This window comes from Lissotriton helveticus, chromosome 5_1, assembly GCF_964261635.1.
Source record: "Lissotriton helveticus chromosome 5_1, aLisHel1.1, whole genome shotgun sequence".
Lineage (NCBI taxonomy): Eukaryota > Metazoa > Chordata > Amphibia > Caudata > Salamandridae > Lissotriton > Lissotriton helveticus.
The window spans coordinates 1180842271-1180862399 of NC_136065.1; the positions used below are offsets into that span (position 1 = coordinate 1180842271).

At 44.9% G+C, this 20129-nt stretch overlaps 1 protein-coding gene across 1 annotated transcript in view; it reads left to right on the forward strand.

The window, feature by feature from the left end:
• Window positions 1-20129, forward strand: part of ATRNL1 (attractin like 1) — a 2439979-nt gene that overhangs the window by 1433503 nt on the left and 986347 nt on the right. Inside the window, exon 24 of the mRNA XM_078643887.1 lies at window positions 4118-4275. Coding sequence (XP_078500013.1) covers window positions 4118-4275 — 158 coding nt within the window. The remainder of the gene's footprint in view (window positions 1-4117; window positions 4276-20129) is intronic.

Consider the following 20129-nt stretch of genomic DNA (forward strand, 5'->3'; position numbering starts at 1 on the left):
AAGTAGAGTTAATAGAAAATTCGTGGCACAGGTTTTTCTAAGGAAAGGGCAGATTTCCTAGCCACACAGTAGATTTCCAAGTTTTCTGCAGGTTTGGGAAATGTTGCTGTTTTTCAATTTTTTGGGGAAAATGTGAAAATGACATACAGATTTTCTCTGTCTGCCTAAATTTCTAGGGATCAGACATTGTGGACGAATGACTTGGGCAAAGGAGCTTTGACACTGGGGCAGTTATTACCATAGCCTAGCAACGCTGCAGGCCCTCACTGGCGGACCCTAATGCAGGAAAGAAAATGTACCCTGTGTCCCTGTCGCCCACAGTGGAGTAATATAATTGGGTTGCACCCGGCCCCTCTTACACTTCGTCCCCAGACTCAGTGCACAGATTTTATTAAAGGTAGCTAAACCCTTGGAAACATGCAGTGTTTCCAAGCAAGGCACACAATCCATTGCATTAGCCCAGGGCTCATATCCCCTGCAACTAGCTGCAGCAAGCACACGTGCGCTGTGAGGTGTGCAAACATGCAAAGGGGGCTTAAGGAATGGTGTGGATACCCTGGAAACAGGACACAGAAAAGATGCAGAAAGAAGTGTGAGGGAGGCTGGGACTCTCAGACTGTAGCCAAGGACAGGTGTGATGGAGGACAGTAAGCATTCATATTTCAAAAGACGTATTTTCTAAACATTCAAGAATGTTGAAAATAAAAACAGTGATTGCAATTTGATATACGTTATTCGAATTCCTGGTAGTAGTTTAAGGAGCATGCGAATCTGCCAATGCTAGCTTTTCTTAGCATAAATTGAAAAAATATTCAACAGATTCACATATTTTTCTGGCTATTTGGACTGCTTGTGCCTGTGAGCAGTCCTCTAATATTCACTAGGAACTTTCACGGAGACACTCTTCGTGGACTGCTCCACCTAATTTTAACATCTCATGAGACTATTAGCCAGATTGAATCTTTGTAGAGGAAGACCATAGGGGTCACATGCACTATTTATTGCTTGCAAAATACTGGTTGAAATGTGCATGGGCTGTCTTGAAGACACGTATTCAATCTGTGGGTTTTAGCTCTCCCATAGGCTTACCATTTGCTTGCTCTATTGTCGCTCTTGTATCCTTTTTCCCCATTTGTCCATGGCATGCATGCGTCAAGACTCTTGTGTTTAGCCTTCACCCAAAGAATAGACCAAGTACTTGTGTCTATCCACTGCTCCCGTTTTAGGAGCTACTTTTTTCTTTGTGTTTGAGTACTCTACACAAGTGCTCGTGTTTTTACAAGCTCCTTTACAAGCTCCTTGTTTTCCTCCCAACCGGGCTTCATTTCCAACTATGTATTTATTGTTAACCCTATCACTGCTGCCGTCGGCCGTTGGACGTCGCGCGAGCTACCTCCCTGGTGCTGCGCACGGCCGACGCGGCCGCACCCGTTTCTTCGAACGTTCAGCACTGGCGCTGAACGTTCGAAGCAGTAAACAGGTTAAAGCTGTGTGTCACTGCACTGTTTATCATCACAGGTCTAATTAGAATACCAAATCTGCGCTATCGGGCGAGGGGAGGATTTGTGGGCATGTCTTTAATAGATCTCTGTCTCTTTATCTTCCCTGTCTCCTTGTCTCTCTCCAGCCCCATCTCTAGCCGTCGACTGCCTCACCTCAGCGTGTGTCAAATATTATTATAATAATTTCCTCAGAGCTGTGCATTGCTAAACTGCACGTACTGCAAACCACGAGATTTGCAAGCTAGAGTTACATTTTGTTTTTTTGTTGCAGTTTTATATAGCGCAAACTGGACCCAAAGTATCAGAGCACTTTACATGAGCACCACTCGCATTAGAGATGGACACATTCATTTTTAGGGACCGAGAGTTTAAGTGATTTGCCCAAAATCACAGGATGTTGAGCGTCCCACTAAGGCTCAGGCCCAGTTCCCAAGTTTCAAAGTCAGCCGCTGTAGCATCACACCACATCCTCTCCCAGCAGAATGTAAATATGAGAACAGAAGTTAAATCCTACCTGATCCAAGCTCAGCTCTCCTTGCTTCTCCCACTTTCAGAGACAGCTGTGCTGGGGCTTTTGTGTGTGTGTACTCTCTCGTGTGTTACTTCAGGGGGAAAAACTGTACTTAATTTGAGCTGGTGGTTTCCTGTCCTTGGCACCGGCACTTAATTGGCAACACTTGCACTTATGACAGTCTGCTACACAGTTGCACTGGTTGTCTTGTTTGGAGACTAGCACAACAACAGTTGTTTATTAATACAAAATACATTAAAAATGACTAATACCTGCCGCCAAAGCTATTCTTATAGATTTGGTGGCCTGGAATAGTCCGAATTGTTACACTTGTAGGAGTATGATGGTTAGTAGCTCTGTTGATACTGTAATTGGCAGTGCTGAAAGCGGCAATGGGCAGTGCAAGTGAACTCCTGACAATGGCCTGGCACTGCTTTTTAAAAAATACAAATTAATCACTGGAAAAAACGGAATTGGCCACCATATGCTAAGGATTTTTACATGACTTCCAGCCCTGCTGAACAGCAGCTGTACTACTATTCAGCATGGCTAAAAGACATTGACAATGCCAATAGCTCTCGGACTGCTGATACCTATTGAGTTTGCCAATGCTTGTTGCAGCCAGTTTTCCTTACAGGAAGTTGTATAGGTAAAGTTTAATTTTTTTGTTGTTTGTTTGAAAGTTGTCGGTGGACCTCTACCTAGTCAACAACAAACTATTTTTTCTAAAAAATCATCAGGGGCATTAGGAAGGGGTTCCCTTCTGTTCCTGAAGGGAACCCCTTCATTTGAAAGTGTTACCACCCCAGCATGGGGGTCAGTAAGTTTCATGGTTTTGCGACTAGAGTTGGTCACAAAACAATGATACATATAATACCTATTTTATTTGGAAGGGATGCCTACAATATGCCCTTTCCAGAAACTGAGTCCATATCCATTCAAAGTTCCATTGTAGGAGTCGCAAAACTTTTCTGACTAAATGGGGGCTAATACATAGCAAAAAACATTTTAACAGTCACAAAGATAGAATTAGAGAATTTGCTACCATTAACATGCTTTGTACATCTGCCTCTTGGTCCGCTCCAGCAATGTCTCACTAACCGCTCAGGATCACCAATTGCAATTAAGGGTCTTCACATTCTGCTGATCTGATGGAGAGACCCTGTCTCCACCAGCAGTACACCAAACTTCCACTCTCCTAGAATGAAGCAGGGTTCTTGCAGTTCATTTCCAACACTGCTAGTCGATGAAAGAGGCCCAATATGCTTGTAAATCTGCCCATAGTGTATACAGCACTCTATCTATATTAAATGGGTCATTGCTAAGAGGAGGTCTAATAAAACAGAGAGTATTATTAAGAAAGCAGAAGAGGGAGTATAAAATGAAAGTGGAACATTAGGGGACAGTAAAGACAAGCACAACAGAGGGAACACAAAAAACAGTTAAAAAAAATAGCACTCTCAAGAAAGACAAGAAATAATAAGGACACTATAAGCAGAGAGAGGTAGACTGTGAGGAGAGACAGGGGAGATTATAGAAAAAAGTGCAAATATAATTCTTTAATTTACACAGACACTCAGTGTGATCCTGCACAAAAAGTATAAAACCATACATTATACCAAAACACATTTTCTTTCAACCGGGTATCAAATACTTCTTAAAAGAAATCATTACGCCTATCTGGGCTGTAATAGAAATATCTATTTGAGCAACTGCTGAGATCTGTGTGCAAGCTCCAGGTCACAGGGTGTAATTAGAGGGAATCCGCTCAGCCCCTCACCAGCAAGTCAAACAAATGAGTACCGCGGAGTCGGGTAATAGTAGTTCCTAATATATGTGCCTAGCCTAGATCATTTTGTAGAGTGTTCTATATAAATACAGATATTTATGTTAATGATATGCTATGTTAATTAAACCTCCAAGACTAATTCCTAAATTATCATTTAGTAAGCAGTGGTGAGCGTTTTCAGGGATTATTTTTCTTAATTAATCTTTTTGCACTCTATGCCCAAATGCCTCTGGAAATATCGAACTATCATGCAAAGTTTTTCTTGTCTATTACCATGAAAAAGCTTAACTGGCCTTTTTTGTTTTTTCATTACAGCTGGAACTATATCGGGCGAAGAAATACCTGTTGTATCCAAGGCTGGTATAAAAGAATACAAAGATAGCTTTTCGTGCGAAAAATTCAACTTTCGCAGCAACCTCAATATCACTTTCTATGTCTACGTCAGCAATTTCTCCTGGCCCATCAAGATCCAGGTCAGTGCCTAATTTATGTGTCTGTTATTTTGACTTGTTTGTGTTGTTTGTCAGTGGAAAAACAAGGACAGTGGTCTATGACTTGACTCTCGTTTTGAGTTAGCTACAAAATCAGTGATGTGATATATGGGCTGAAATTAACGATTCTGGCCGCTACCTCCCAATGAGATTATGGTCATTATAAGCTGAAGTTCCAGAAATGGGGAATAACTATAGGGACCATAATTACCTGGTCCAAAAACGCAGTTTTCCATGCCACCGTTTTTTTTCGCCCACATTTACTAGCGACTGATGGCAAGTGGTAAATCTGAGCTGGCGGGTGGTTATGCATCATGGTTTTTTATTCTACTTTTTTGTTGTGAAGAACTCATGGCTTTGCTCAGTTGTCAAAAATCATGGCCAATGTGGGTCATTGATGGGTTATTCTTGTTGTTCTAAGCCATAGCAGTGTTGCTGTTTGATGAGTTTGGCTGAATGGTGTTATTGAAGGCTTTATGTTTGTATGAAGCACATCGCTGTTTTCTTCTTTATAATGTTGGCTGCTATGTTTGGTGGCCTTTGTGGTTTCTTTTTGATGAACTAATCTACTCTCCTTTACTTAGTGACTTTTATCTTTATGAAATCTGGAATGTTTTGCTTAGTCCTGTTTGAGCGATCCATGACACTTTTGGCTCTTCCATTATTTGAAGAATCTAAGGTTCTCTATATGATTGGAGCTTTATTTGAAGATGCAGTTCCACATGTGGTAAATATTGCTGTTACCATGTACAGTATTTACCAAGTGTGGTATTTTCTCTCCATCCAGGTTCCTCACCTCTGAATTTGGATAATGCTGTAATGTTGCATGTTTTCCCATTTCTGTACAAATTCTGTTGCGTATCACTTGGTCAAATGTTTGCAAGAGAAAAAAGCGTGAATTTTGTGTACGTCGTGTAATTCTGATTTGGGTGGAAATACTTGTTTGTGCCTGAATAGGAAATGCTGCTCTGTAATGAGGGCATAAGGGATGCGGAGCACACTAGATTCATGTTTGAAACCCAAAGTCCTCACGTGACTGGCATTATGGTGGAATGTTGGATGTGCTGCAAACAACGAAATAAACATATGTTGCCTGATTGACAACGAAAATTAACTTAAAGTAAAATGTGCCTGCGGCCAGTTTGTGCTTGTCCCAGAATGCGTATGGTCCATTGTATTGTTTTGTTTAAGTGCACGTTGTGCTGATGGTGATTGTTATATGTCTGGAATATGTATATTCTGTGCGTAAACCACCCTTGGCCGAAATCTTTGTAAATCATATCACTATGAGCAACATGGCATGTCAGTGGGGAAATTTCTCTTGAGTACAGAGACCTACAGCCAATGTTTCTTAATTTACCTGACATTGACTACGAGTGGCCCACTGGGGTAAATCATGATGATGAGTGATAAATAAAAAGAATGGAGTTGGCACGATGTTCAATAGGTTTTTTCATAAATATCCTCAACCATGGTCTATTTGCTGCACCATTTTTTATCAATTAGTCAAGCATATTTTGTTTAATTAATTTGCTGCATGCTTACACTTGTTCAATTTCTGCCTAACGTGTGGTTACAGTGTAACACCAGCATAAAGTGTTTGGCAGACTGCCCTGAAAGTGAACAACTTCGCTTCTGTTTGGCACTGGTGCTCTTCATCGTGAGCAGAAAATAGAGCATTATGTCTTTGTCCACCTTTTGAGTGAGCCCCTCCCTCGGCTATGGTCTTATGGGCTTGGCTTCCCGTGGGGGTGAGTTCATGTGTACATCGTGCGTGTCCCTCCCCTGCAGTGACGTTGAATGCTGCCTCCGCTAAACCGATGGCTTATAGTGCAGTCACGAAGACAGTTGGAGCAGATGGTAGAAGTGACTCAGGAGAATGACTTCTGGGGGACCTGAGGGAGTCTGATCATGGCCATGGAAAGGGGGTAGGGCATTAAAATGAGAGTGCAGCAAGGGTGGACAGACGGGCAGTAGTGAGTCATTGAATGTACAAGTGAAGCAAATGACAGTCGGTGGAGGGCTGGTGAGAGAAACTGAAGTATAGTCTGCCCCAGAAGGTGACTGCAGGGGGATAGGGGGGCAAGACCCTGTTTAGTGACTTGGCGCGGTGCATGGTCTTAGAGAGGGAACAGGTCAGTCTAGCTGCTCCGAAATAGAGGGTTAAGAATAGGCCCAAATAAATGTCAAGGCAGGGTTCTGAAGCACACACTGAAAATGAATAAGGCGAGAGAGGCCGAGAGGGACAGGGGAAGGATCCGTTGAACAAAGAGTGTGAGGCTGACAGCTTTATTATCTCATAGGATAGGTTAATAATGACTATTAAATGTCCGTTCCCTTGTTGTGTGCTCTTAGCTTTCACTCCGGTCCAAAATTGTGGAGTGGGCAACTTATGAGCTGTTTCGCCCACAGTAAGGGAAATAATGCTTAATGATTGTGTTCTTGTTTAAATCATGCCATTATGTTTCAATGTATGGACTCATCTGTTTGTTTTGATCATGTGCAGCCAACAACTTGTCAAATTGTGAGTCAAACTCGGTGCAGTTAAATATCTCCTCAACTGCTCCTAGGGTTCCAATTACATGGACGTGATGTGTAACTATAAATGTAATCTCTGTTGCTTGAAGACAATATAAAGTTGAGGCATAGGTAGGATCTTGGACTTCGCTTGACGTGATATCTCTGCCAAAGATGTTCACCAGTCACCACTTTATCATTGATTGGATGAGGTGCGGTCAAACAAGTTTTATATGTATTTTGGTAGGCAGGCTATCAAAGGCCGTGCCAGAAAACAGGGTGGTGCAGAGAACACGTTGAAACTGGAAGTAGTGGAAAGAAAGATGAAGCAATGAGCATTCCAGAGAATAAGTAGGAGGAACAAAATATAGAACAGAGAAAACCTCAAAAATATTTGAAACTAGGATGAGTCATAGATCCTCCCGTGGGGCACGGATTGATGAGTGGACTGGAATTACCACAAAGAAAGGGAAGGAAAGTGTTTATAGTCCTTATTAATTATTGTCCCCTACATAGAATGAGGGGCCCGGGCAGTGTTTTTCCTGTCCCCTATGGGTAAATCCAAGGATGGCGACACATGTGATGTCTCTGTGAATCCTAACAATGTGTGATATCTAATTTACAGTGCATTGATATAAATTTAGGCAGTTGACGAACTGCATCACCATTCTCAAATATCACACACTCATTCTGCATGCAAGGATCCTTTTTCATGATCCTATATTGCTCTGAGTAGTAGGGAATTAACAGAAGCCAATTTCACATGAAAACATACTGTGCTGCAAATAATACACGTGAAAGGATGAAAGCAGATAGAAAGAAGGGCCCTGCAACAATTCATCCATGCACTAGTGGTATGCACCTTTCAATTAACTATTATAGCTACAGAAAACACCCTAGAGCTGTCTGAACCTTGGATGCGCCAACAAGATTTTCCACGAATGCTAGAAAAAACATTCACTGAATCAAACCCTAGATCATCACTTTATTTCCAGTGGTTCACAACAAATCTTTTCCCTGTCCTCAAGTCCCTCGTCAACCAGGTTTTCATGCATGCATGGGGATCTGCTACCTGAGAAAGATTCATTCTAAATTATCAACTTGGCTTCTACTTTAAAGTCTAGAGCAGATTTACTATATTGTAGGGATTGCGCCTTAAGGATCCTACTTTCAAACATAACAAGAACGTGTGCACAAAGATAGCCTTTCTGTGCTGACATTTCCAACACCTACTGATTTCATTAGACCTAGCTTATTGAGCTTTACAGATACCAATGTATCTTGGCAAGAGGTTTTTGTTGTATCACTCTTCGCTTCAGACCTGGGCCTTTTTTTGTATACATTAAAGCAGTACCTTTTCCTTGCTGCTAAAAATATATCATCTTCATGTTCATCTGTCCAATCAGGTCTGTTTTTCCCCTCACCTTTACTGAGTCTAAATTACTTTTTAGCTGCTTATCAATAGTAGAAGTCATATAAGCCAATCTGACACCAAAAGAGATGGTGTCCAACATCTCATCTTGCTCTTCCTCATGAAACTGCTCCTCGCCTCAATACAATCCTATTAGTAACTGCACTGAAACTTCACATGGTCTGAGATGCCATATTTGCAAGTCAAATTGCCAAAGAGGAGCTGCAAAGCCATCTCACCTCATCAAATGTACCTATCTGAATCTAGTTATAGTTTCCATTCTTTCCAATGTGATATTTTGCTGTCTGTTTGAATCAAGCATTATTCCACAAATTAGATATATCACACTGATTCGTGTCCACACTTCTAATTTCACTCAACACATATCATGCAGCATGCAGTGCTCCTGATGAAGTTCTAATTTCTCCATTTACCTTCAAACAAATCATAAACAAATAACACAGCAAAACATTGAACACACTTTTAGCATGAAGACACTTTTAGCATTGAACACACTTTTAGCATGAAGACACGTTTAGCATTGAACACACTTTTAGTGTGGTTGTGTCTGCATAGGGAGTAGATTAATCAGGCTTTAGATCTGACGTCGACTATCCACTTGAGAGTATTTCTCTATGCATTGGAAGCGAAATCCACCTTTAGCACTCACGATGTGCAACTTTTAGGTGATATTTAGCCTTACACTTTCTCTCCCAAATGAATGAGTCAAATAACCTCTTGAAGCTGGAAATCCTCCCATGAATCCCTGGGTTCAACTTTTCCAGTCTATCGGATTTGTTTCCATTTTTGATTAACAAAGGATCAAAATGTAGAACCCAAACACAAGTTAAAAGATTTGGACTGGTAATTTAGAAATATTTGATACCCTCCTCATTCCAAATAAAGGTACTCTTTTCTATATCGGTCTGTCACCTTTGGGGGTGCAAGAAGGAAGGAGCCAAAACTTGGGCGACAGTTCTACTGTTTATTTAACGTTTAAAGATAGGGTTGCAGGTGTACAAAATCATGCAAAGTCCAGGATCCTAGGGCTTCAGGTGTAGTATCCCCTGGGTGGATGTAGCCGGACTCCAGCATGTGTAGGAAAAAGAAGAGAACAACGGGCTTTAGTAGACTGTCCTATTGCCTAAGACTACAGTCAGGGTAGGGAGTGAGGGAACAGGTAACCACCACCGCTCAAGCAAGGACATCAATTAGAGCGACCCGTGAGTGTGTGCACAGGAAGACTTCAGTGCCCAAACAGCGCCTCGCTGCCTACCCGGTCCCTCCCCTCTTAAACTGAAATAGCGCACGCAAACGCCCACGCACCTGGAGAAGCCACGCGTCCTCCTTCGCGTGGCTGGGCGGAACACGGAACCGTTGGCCTCCTGGCTTCCTTGCTTCCGCTACGCCTTCCGTCAGTCTCCCGTCTCCGGTGTCACTCAGCAGGGGCACCTCCGCGTCTTCTTCGGGTCCGGGCAAACACGGTCCTTCTGTGTCCTGGTCGGCTTGTTTCTCCTCGTCGGCTTGTTTCTCCTGGCGTTGCACGTCGGATTCCCACGACGTGATTCTCCGCAGCTCACAAGCGCTGGCGTCTTCCGGATCCACCTCCTTAAGACGCGAGGTCGGCTCCGATAGGCCAACAAAGTCAGGTGGTCCGGGGAACTGCAAGGCCAGGCTGTCCTTAAAGGGCCCGTAGCTGCCGGTCTGTGGGGAAGACGAAGAGTCGGTTAGCTCAGCCTGTGCCGAGCAGGGGACCCCCTGACACATCCCTCCCCCAGACTTTTCCCGTTCGGGGGAAAGAGGGTAACGAGACAAATAGTCAGCGTTGGTCTGTTCAGAACCCTTCCTATGGCAGACATCGAACTCATAAGGCTGGAGGGACAAGAACCAACGAAGGATACGATCGTTACGCCCTTTATTCCTTTGGAGCCACTGTAAAGGTGCATGGTCCGTGAAGAGGGTAAAGCGTCGGCCATCCAAGTAATATCGAAGCTTCTCTATGCTCCACTTCACCGCCAAGCACTCTTTCTCTATCGTGGGATAAGCCGCCTCCCTAGGAAAAAGCTTTCTACTCAAGTATAGGATGGGTCTTTCCCTTCCCTCTGTGTCGTGTTGCGAGAGCACAGCCCCCAACCCAACCCCTGATGCGTCCGTTTGTAAAAAGAAAGGTTTCTCAAAATCAGGAGTAATGAGTACAGGGGAAGAAGATAGGGCATCTTTTAGGGCTTGGAAAGCGCCCTGTGCTTGAGGAGAGGGGTGTTTGAACTGAGAAGAAGTGGCTGTTTTCTTTAGGAGATCTGTCAATGGAGCAGAGACAGAGGCAAAGTGTGGAATAAAGCGCCTGTAATATCCCACCAAACCCAAAAAGGCCCTGAGATCTCTACGGTTTGTAGGGAAGTTTTGACCCTGAATGGCTTTAACTTTCTCTTGTTGTGGGTACAGTTGACCGTTACCAAGAACATAACCCAGATATTTGACCTGTGTAAAGGCGAAACGTGATTTTCTGGAGTTTATGTGTAGACCCGCTTTTTCCAGGGCCCCTAGAATCAACCCTAGATGTCGTAAATGGGTTTGCCAATCTGGACTGTGAATGACAATATCGTCCAGGTAGGCCGCGGAAAACTGTCGGTAAGGGGCTAGTACTGTGTCCATGAGACGTTGGAAGGTAGCAGGGGCCCCATGGAGGCCAAATGGTAGGACAGTGAAATGAAACAGGCCGTCTGGTGTTATGAAGGCCGTTTTTTCCTGATCTTGTGGGGACAGGGGCACCTGCCAATATCCTTTGGTGAGGTCAATAGTTGTTATGAATCGAGCCTCACCAAGGCGCTCTACCATTTCGTCTACTCTGGGTAGGGGATAACCGTCTTGTTTTGACACTTTGTTTACTGCTCGAAAGTCAATACAGAATCTCTTGCTGCCATCGGGCTTCGGCACCAGGACCACTGGAGAAGACCAGTTGCTTGTGGAAGGAACAATGATTCCTGCCTCCAACATTTTCTGTACTTCCTCCTTTATTACAGCCCGTCTGGCTTCGGGGATTCTATAGGGTTTCTGTTTAATAGTCACCCCTGGAAGGGTCGGGATATGGTGTTCCACTAGTGGAGTACGCCCTGGTTGATCAGAGAATATGGACTGATGTGCTAATAACAGGTCTCTCAATTCCTTCTTTTGGGGATCAAGAAGCTCGGGACTTACAACCGCCTGGTCGATGGTATGAGCAGAGGACGTGGCTAGGGATACAGAGGCAGGGGATTTGGGCGGGGGACCCAACCACTTTTTAAGTAGGTTGATATGGTAGATTTGCGTTCGGGAAGGAGACAGTCGCAGGCCATAGGTGGTCCTTCCTATCTTCTTCACAACCTGAAAAGGTCCCTGCCACTCCTTGCGAAGTTTATGGGTAGACGTGGGCAGAAGAACAAGAGCCCAGTCACCTAGGTTTAGCTCTCTCCACTTCTTGCCCTTGTCATAAAAGGTCTTTTGCTTCCCTTGTGCTTTCTCCAATGTTTCATAGGACAAGGTCCTCAATTTGTGCAACCTGGACTTCAATTGCTGTGAGTAGTCCAAGAGCTCTTCAGCGTCCTTGGACCCGGTCCTCTCCCAGCTGTCTTTGGTTATCTCTAACAGAGTACGGGGCTTCCGTCCGAACAGTAGCTCAAAGGGGGAAGTCCCGAGACTGCTTTGGTACTGACTTCGTAGCACATATAGGGCCAACGGAAGTAGCTGATCCCACTGTTTCCCGTCGCCCGACAATAGTTTTTTTAGGGTGGTCTTTATCAACCCGTTATAGCGTTCGACCAGACCATCGGTCTGTGGGTGATATACGGAAGTGCGAAGGTGTTTTATGTTCAACAAACCACATACTTGTTTCATAAGACGAGAGACGAATGGCGTCCCTTGGTCTGTGATTATGTCTTTGGGAAATCCCATTCGGGTGAACAACTCAACCAGTTTCTGGGATATGGCGCCGGTCGTAGCCGCCCTCAAGGGAAATGCCTCGGGATAACGCGTTGCGTAGTCAACTACCACCATTACATATTGGTACCCCCGGTGTGATTTAGGCAAAGGACCCACTATGTCTACTCCTATTCTTTCAAATGGAGTCCCTATAATTGGAAGAGGGACAAGAGGAACTTTGGGAGGAATGTAGGGGTTCCTTTTTTGGCATATTTGGCACTCCTGACAGTACTTCTTTACTTGAGCGTACACCCCAGGCCAATAGAAGTGCTCTGTGATCGAATTGGTGGTCTTTTCGGCACCAGAATGACCAGCGAGAAGGTGTGCGTGAGCGTAAAACATCACTTGTTCCCTGAACGTTGTTGGCACTAGCAACTGGGGAGTGGCCTGGTCCTGTCCTATTCTATACAGGAGTCCGTTTTGTTCAACAAAACAGGGATACGGGAGCTGTTGTACCCCTTTGTTCTTCTGTGCATTCTGCCAAGCGGTTGTTAGGGACGCGTCGTTCAGTTGTGCCGCCCTAAAGTTGGAATCAGTGGCCCAGGGTTCTTCTATCAACAGACCCTCCCGGATCCCATGATGACCCTGCTTGTCTAGGACTTCAGCCATGAGAGTGGAGAACCATTCATTATCAGTCCCAATGATCAGTGGCTCGGGCAGTTCAGGGAGCACCCCTAACTCGCACTGTACTTGGGTTCCCTTTTCTGTTTTTAGAGTGACCTGGGCTAAAGGGTAGGTACGAATATCCCCATGCACGCATTTGATGCGGACTGTACGGTCCAAAAGCAGAGAAGAAGGGGACAGAGTGCTTTGTTTAACAACGGAATGGCGGCACCCAGAATCCAGTAAAGCACGGGTTTTCTTATCGTCAACTAGGACACTTACATAAAAAGCTGGTCCTGTCTCCTGGGCATACATTATAGCACGCGGCACGTATCCCACCTCCATGGGCTCTTCATCTTTTTCTTTCTTTTTGCGGCAGAACCTCGCTATATGACCCCATTCGCCGCATTCATAACACTGTGGACTGGTCATGACAGGGGGCTCAAGCTTTGGAGGCCTTGGCTTAAATGACGGTGGTTCGCTTTGAGGTTTGAAAGGTTTCTTGTCAGGCTTTAGGTTGGTTTTGGAAACGAGGGGTTTCTCGGGTTCTCTATAAGTAGGCCGAGTTTGAGCTCGGGCATATGAGTTGGCCATTTCGATGGCATGATCTAATGTCAACCCTGCATGTTGTCGGAGCCACCGCTGTGTTCCAAAGGGCAGGGCCTCCAGGAACTGTTCTAGGTATATTTTGTTCATGACATTGTCCATGTTCCCCTCTTGTGGCTTTAACCACCTATCCGCTGCGTCTTTCAATTTGTAGAACAGAGTCTTAGGAGCGTCCGTTGGGGTTCCCCTTTCTTGCCTAAAGCGCATTCTGTGTGTCTCGTCATCAACCCCCAGCCTATCCAGGACAATCTGTTTCACATGTCCGTAGGTGGCTGTCCCATCCTGATTGGCCAATTGATAGGCTGCCTGGGCCTCCCCCGTCAGGAGAGGTGCGAGATAAAAGGGCCATCTCTCCCCTGGCCATGCGCTGGCTCTAGCCGCCCTTTCAAAATTGAGGAAAAAAGACACAGGGTCGTCTCCCGCGACGTACTTCTGTAAGGGTACTACTGCTCCAGGAGGGGCTGCTACTCTGCCTTGCCCCAGAACAGCCAGCAATTGCGTTTGCCCTTCAGCTAGTTTGGTTAAGTGTTCGGACTGCTGTTGGATAGCGGCAGTGAAGGAGGCTCTGTCACTTTCAGCCTGCTCGTTTGTCTGTCCAATCGCCCATTCAAGTTTGGCATGCCCTTCGCTCATCTGAGTTAACATGGCCTCCATCTTCTATCAGACGGATACTCCTGGCTGGCTCGCCACTTGTCACCTTTGGGGGTGCAAGAAGGAAGGAGCCAAAACTTGGGCGACAGTTCTACTGTTTATTTAACGTTTAAAGATAGGGTTGCAGGTGTACAAAATCAGGCAAAGTCCAGGATCCTAGGGCTTCAGGTGTAGTATCCCCTGGGTGGATGTAGCCGGACTCCAGCATGTGTAGGAAAAAGAAGAGAACAACGGGCTTTAGTAGACTGTCCTATTGCCTAAGACTACAGTCAGGGTAGGGAGTGAGGGAACAGGTAACCACCACCGCTCAAGCAAGGACATCAATTAGAGCGACCCGTGAGTGTGTGCACAGGAAGACTTCAGTGCCCAAACAGCGCCTCGCTGCCTACCCGGTCCCTCCCCTCTTAAACTGAAATAGCGCACGCAAACGCCCACGCACCTGGAGAAGCCACGCGTCCTCCTTCGCGTGGCTGGGCGGAACACGGAACCGTTGGCCTCCTGGCTTCCTTGCTTCCGCTACGCCTTCCGTCAGTCTCCCGTCTCCGGTGTCACTCAGCAGGGGCACCTCCGCGTCTTCTTCGGGTCCGGGCAAACACGGTCCTTCTGTGTCCTGGTCGGCTTGTTTCTCCTCGTCGGCTTGTTTCTCCTGGCGTTGCACGTCGGATTCCCACGACGTGATTCTCCGCAGCTCACAAGCGCTGGCGTCTTCCGGATCCACCTCCTTAAGACGCGAGGTCGGCTCCGATAGGCCAACAAAGTCAGGTGGTCCGGGGAACTGCAAGGCCAGGCTGTCCTTAAAGGGCCCGTAGCTGCCGGTCTGTGGGGAAGACGAAGAGTCGGTTAGCTCAGCCTGTGCCGAGCAGGGGACCCCCTGACACGGTCTTAAACGTATTTCTGGTTAAAGATGAAATTCTTATCTTTTCCCATTCACCTTACCTCCAGATAATTTTCCAAAATTGTTAAGAAGGGACAAAGCATATGTAATTGATATATCTAGGTCAAATAAGGCTAAAAAATATCATCAGCATGTAATATCTTTTTATATTCAAAATGATATATTGTTTTCCATTTATTCTGCTAAAAGACTCTAACTTCCACCACCAAAGGCTTCTGTGCTGCATCTAAAAGCAAAGGCGACAGAGTTCTTTCCAGGTTCCTTTGCTGAGGATTCATGAAATTGGCATATGCTGCACCCTGAGAAGGTAGCTAAAGGAATCCTGTCCAAAGAGGATGAGGCCCACTCAGAACTTATAGAAATGATCCTGGTTTGTATACATATAAACATTAATATGTGGAATCACTCCCAGATCAGAACCCTAGTGTCCTCTCCACCTACTCGGATATGAATAGTGGGACCAGGCTCTAGACCACTGGGTCCTTAAGTTCCTGTCATGCCAGGCTGCCTGGGCTACACTGTTGCTGTTCCACGCCGCTTCCCTACTGGGACCATCTCAGGGTATAGGGAACAAGAGTAACATTGTGGGCTGGGTAATGCATGGCCTATGGATCGGCTATGAGGTTAATTCTTAATCTGTTTTTGGCATCCCTAATATGGAGCTGGTATAAGCCTGCCTGCATATTGTTCTCAATCTGGACAAGAAGCTACACTGCCCTCCGATCCAGAAGAGATGCCAGTTCAGGATGCTGACCCACGCATACAACGCCCTGTACGATGAAGCACCAGCATACATCAACAAGCGAATGACCTTTGATTAACTAACCAGACACCAGCGATCCACCTCCCTTTGCCTTGCGGACACCCCCAGGATCCTCCGATCCAACAGCAGAGTTCGCTCCTACTCTTACCTGACAGCCAAAGCCTGGAACAACCTTTACCTGCACCTCATCACTCTAGGAATTCAGAACAAGACATGGTTGTTCAAATGAACAGAGCACCTCGAAGCAACTAGCAACTCCAGCATCTTGAGACCCTCACGGGTGATTTGCTGCACTTTATAAATCATGATCGATTGATTGATTGGACTCTACTGCAGTGTCATCGCCTGTATCCAGGCTGCTCTCTCCTTTGGACTTGTGGAGGGCCACATAGGATGGACCAGGGTGGAGCTGGTAGGATTGTGGAAAAACTGCACCCTTTTAGTAAAGGGAGGGTAGCTCAGAGCACCCTAAAAGGGGTAGAAGTCACCATGGAGGAGGAGGAAGGAATGGCAGGCAGAGAGCTCCTGAAAAAAAGAGGAAAGAAGGCTGGAGGAGAGAGCACTTGAAACAGAAAGCAGGTGTTGGAAGGGAGAAGCAGAAAGAAGTAATGATAGAAGAGGAAGGGAGTGGTCTGAAAGCACTCCAAAGACAAATACAGACAAATATGTTTGTCAAGAGTCTTTTTCCAAAGAAAAATTGTTTCTTGGACGACGTTTGTGCGTCTGTTATTATCTCTCCAAAATAGTATGTGAAGTGAGAGAGCCCTTACAAAAGCCCTCTTTGCATTATGAAAATACGTCCGCAGGTGTGCGCGTGGACAACGCCGGGTCTGACAAAGAATTCCGCTCTGTTACTTTCTTTGTGGGTGAAAACCTATTTGAGGCCTTTTCTTGATAATGGGAGACCCTTACGCGGTCCACGGTAATATGCTTCTTTTCAAAAGAAGAACTTTGGTAAACCACCCATTCTCGACAAAGGTTATTCTTAAAAAATAGGGTCATCGGATGTGTCAACAGATATGGGTTCCCTGTTCAGTTCACTTTTGTAGGATGGCACGTCAGTGCTGTTCCTCAGAGACCTTCACTTCGGAGCTCCAGAGCGGCTTTGGAAGATTGATGCCCGCCCGGCAGTGACCCCGGGCGAGCATCCTTTGAAGGCGGCCGCCCCGAGAGCGAGAACTCAACGCTGGGCGCCTCTTAAATCTTCATTACACGCCACAATGTTCGCATATCGAGTTTCCCATCTACAAGGCAGAGGAATGTGACGGACAACTTTGGATTACTCTTGAAATTGCATCCATGAGCGATAAAGATAAAACGGTTGTAAAATATTCCGGGGCAGGCCGTTAAATCGGTGAACACATTGTAAAGGTTGGGCGATGGTCCGATAGGAAGTGATGTATGGGTTCTTAGCAAATGTATGTTCCAGCAGTTCGCTCCTTCTGGGGTTGATCTGGCTGGCACCAGGGCAGGGGAGTTAGGATGGGTCACCCATGACACCACCTGCCGCGGCCGCATAATACCGCAGCAAAAAGTACACGTGGCCCAGTTTCCAGGAAAGGCAAAATATCACTTTTTTTCACCCTGGACAAAGCCCAGCTCTGGCTGTGGCCATCTTATGTACAGGCCGGAGGGCAACTGGAGAAGAAATATTACAACCAATGCATAACGACGGGATTTATCCCCATGACAAGTGTGGTCAACGTAAACATATGGGGTACATAAAGTAATAAAGTCTCTTTCGTTGGGGTCACGGTAGTTGCAGGTTCTTTTTTTTTTTAAAGTCTATGTTGCTTCAGCCTCCAGGTCTCTTTTGGCGACCTATTTTGCCACCTTCTCGTCTGTTTATGCCTTATCTCTTAGAATGAGACAATGTTTTTTACAATTTCGGTTTTGCCAGTAACAACCTTGTCTTGCCCGCGTAAGGTGGGAAATGAAACTTGCTGATTTTTTTTTTCTGGGCAGGGTAGCATACACTAAAATGTAGCATAATTCGGTACTCACATACACAACTCTGCATGGTTTACCCATGTAGATTTTGAACCGGGCATTAAATGTCGTTTGATTCTGTGCCTTGCATAATGATAATGTCACTGTTTTGCCAAATTCTGTGGCTTACATACTTTATCTTTTGTTTTATGTTTTCAAAAAAAGGAGAGAACTCAGTTAAATTAAGTTTAAAGCAGTTTTGTGTATTGTGGGCACCTGTAGCAGACTGATCACCATCCTTGATATCCTTCCGGCCCCAGCATTATAATGATCATTATTGGCATAGTGTGGGCAGGGGTGGCACGAGGTGGTAGTCCAAATGCACACAAGCCATATTCAGTCATGTCATGTGTGCCAGTAGTACAAGTGACCACTTACTAAAGACGAAAGGTTGAGATTCCAGGGTAAAAAGTGTGTTTTTACTGAACTGATAGACTTTTCTTTAGGGGAATGATGCCTATTTTTCCAACAAGAAAAATATATGTTTGAAAGGAAAACTTGTATTTTTATAAACTGCCGAGCTGATGCTTAGGGGAAACATGGTAGTGTTTCCAAATATATATTGAATATTTTTGAGTGATAATCTCTACCGCAATCTGAACCCCTCATGTTTAAGAATTGTGTGACCCGTCTGCTGTCCACACCTGTATGGCGTAAAGAGCAGAGCGAGAGCACAGAGTCATGAGCCTGTAAAACCTTGACAATAATACCACCATTAAGGACAGGTACTATTCCAGTGCCTCTGAATATAGTTTTCCCAGAGATTAAAAATATGGCAAAAAACCTTCCCGCTTTCCCAGGTAACATTCCAATCAGACTCACAACTAAGGTTGGTAGAGAAGGATCTGCCCGCACCGCGTCACCTATTGTATTGCACCTCCAGTAGGTGGTATAGCTACAGAGGTGCAGTAGGTACAGGTACCTGGTTACAACCTAAGTGGAGAGCAAGGGGCTATTTTCCTTGCTTTCATTAGGGCCAGTGGCGCCCTTGCTAAGCGACTGACTTCCGTCATCATTTGAGCCACTGGATCCGATAACAACATCAAAACAGCAACCAGGAGCAATGCTCCGAGTTGTTTATTTGCTCAAAGTAAGACACTGTTACAATATGTGAATGAAAGAGTTAAGTCCAGCAAAGAATATGATCCACCCATCCATTCCAAGATGAAAGGCACCCGCTTTCTCTCCCTACAGCAATTTGTGGCGCAAGGAGTGATCATTGTAAGTTTAGATCAAATGTCTTTCAAAAGTCATTATATCCTCGTCCTTGCGGAACCAGGAAGTTTCAGCCAAATCCCACTCACTACTGACCCCAGCATGTGAGTTGATTTAATCATATTGTTTCTTTCAAATGAGGGTATTTTGGCATTTCAGTTAATGTAGGTTTACCCCCTACTTATATATTAAATGAAAAAATACATACGTTAGTATAGTAGGATAGTTATGAATAGACTTGGTTATAACGTTGTAGTGTATTTTTAAAAGAAGCTTCCAAACTTCACAAAACAAACAAAGTATATGTGCTATTATGGGTACGAATTACAACTGAAATACCACCGAAATTAGCAAATTATGGTGACAGCCGCAATCCATTATTCCCACAACCGCCTTACAAACCATAAACTGCACACCAAATGTAGTTCTCATGAATTCCTCATTGATGTGTCAGATGAAATTACAAATGTAAATAATCATACAGATGCGATATCATATTATATTACTCAACACTATGAGCTGACTATGAACGTAGTATTATAGGAGTATGAATTATTTAATTACATTGTGCTTTTCTGTATTGCTTCTTATTGGTATAAATACTGTGAGGACATAAGCATTTCATTTGGTGTGTGAGTTATGGTTTGCATGTCAGTTGTGTGAGTTATGGTTTGCAGATGCGTTCCGCACCCAACCCACTGCTGACGGCCCACCCTCCATGCACACATCCAAAGGCCATGCGCAGTGGAGGTTGGCCGTGGGGCAAGGCCCTGCCCCCAAACTTCCATGGGCAGACAAATGCCACGATAATGTAAAGGTCAGAAAACATTGAAGTGCATGCGAATGGACACCTAATTCACCCGCAATGTAAATGATCGCAAACGTTTGGAATACTAAAGTGGCAGCATGAAAGCCTATGCTGCATGATGCATAAGTGGGCGAGTCTTCGGCATGTTTATTCATGCAGATCTCTCCCCACCATGTAATGGAGGTCTGGGAGAGATGTAAATTACAAACAGGCGTACATCTCATAGTCCATGACCTGGCCAGTAACGGGAGGAACAGATAGCAAATTCACGAGGCATTAAAAAGTTTGAAGGAACCCAAAAAAACTTCCAAGTTGTGGTGAGTGGCTGGGGAGTCATCATCCAGTTTAGCTTTCTCCCCTTCGATTTTAAAATGTTACCCTTTACCTTGTCAAAGTATAGGGTAATTAATATTATAACGTTCCA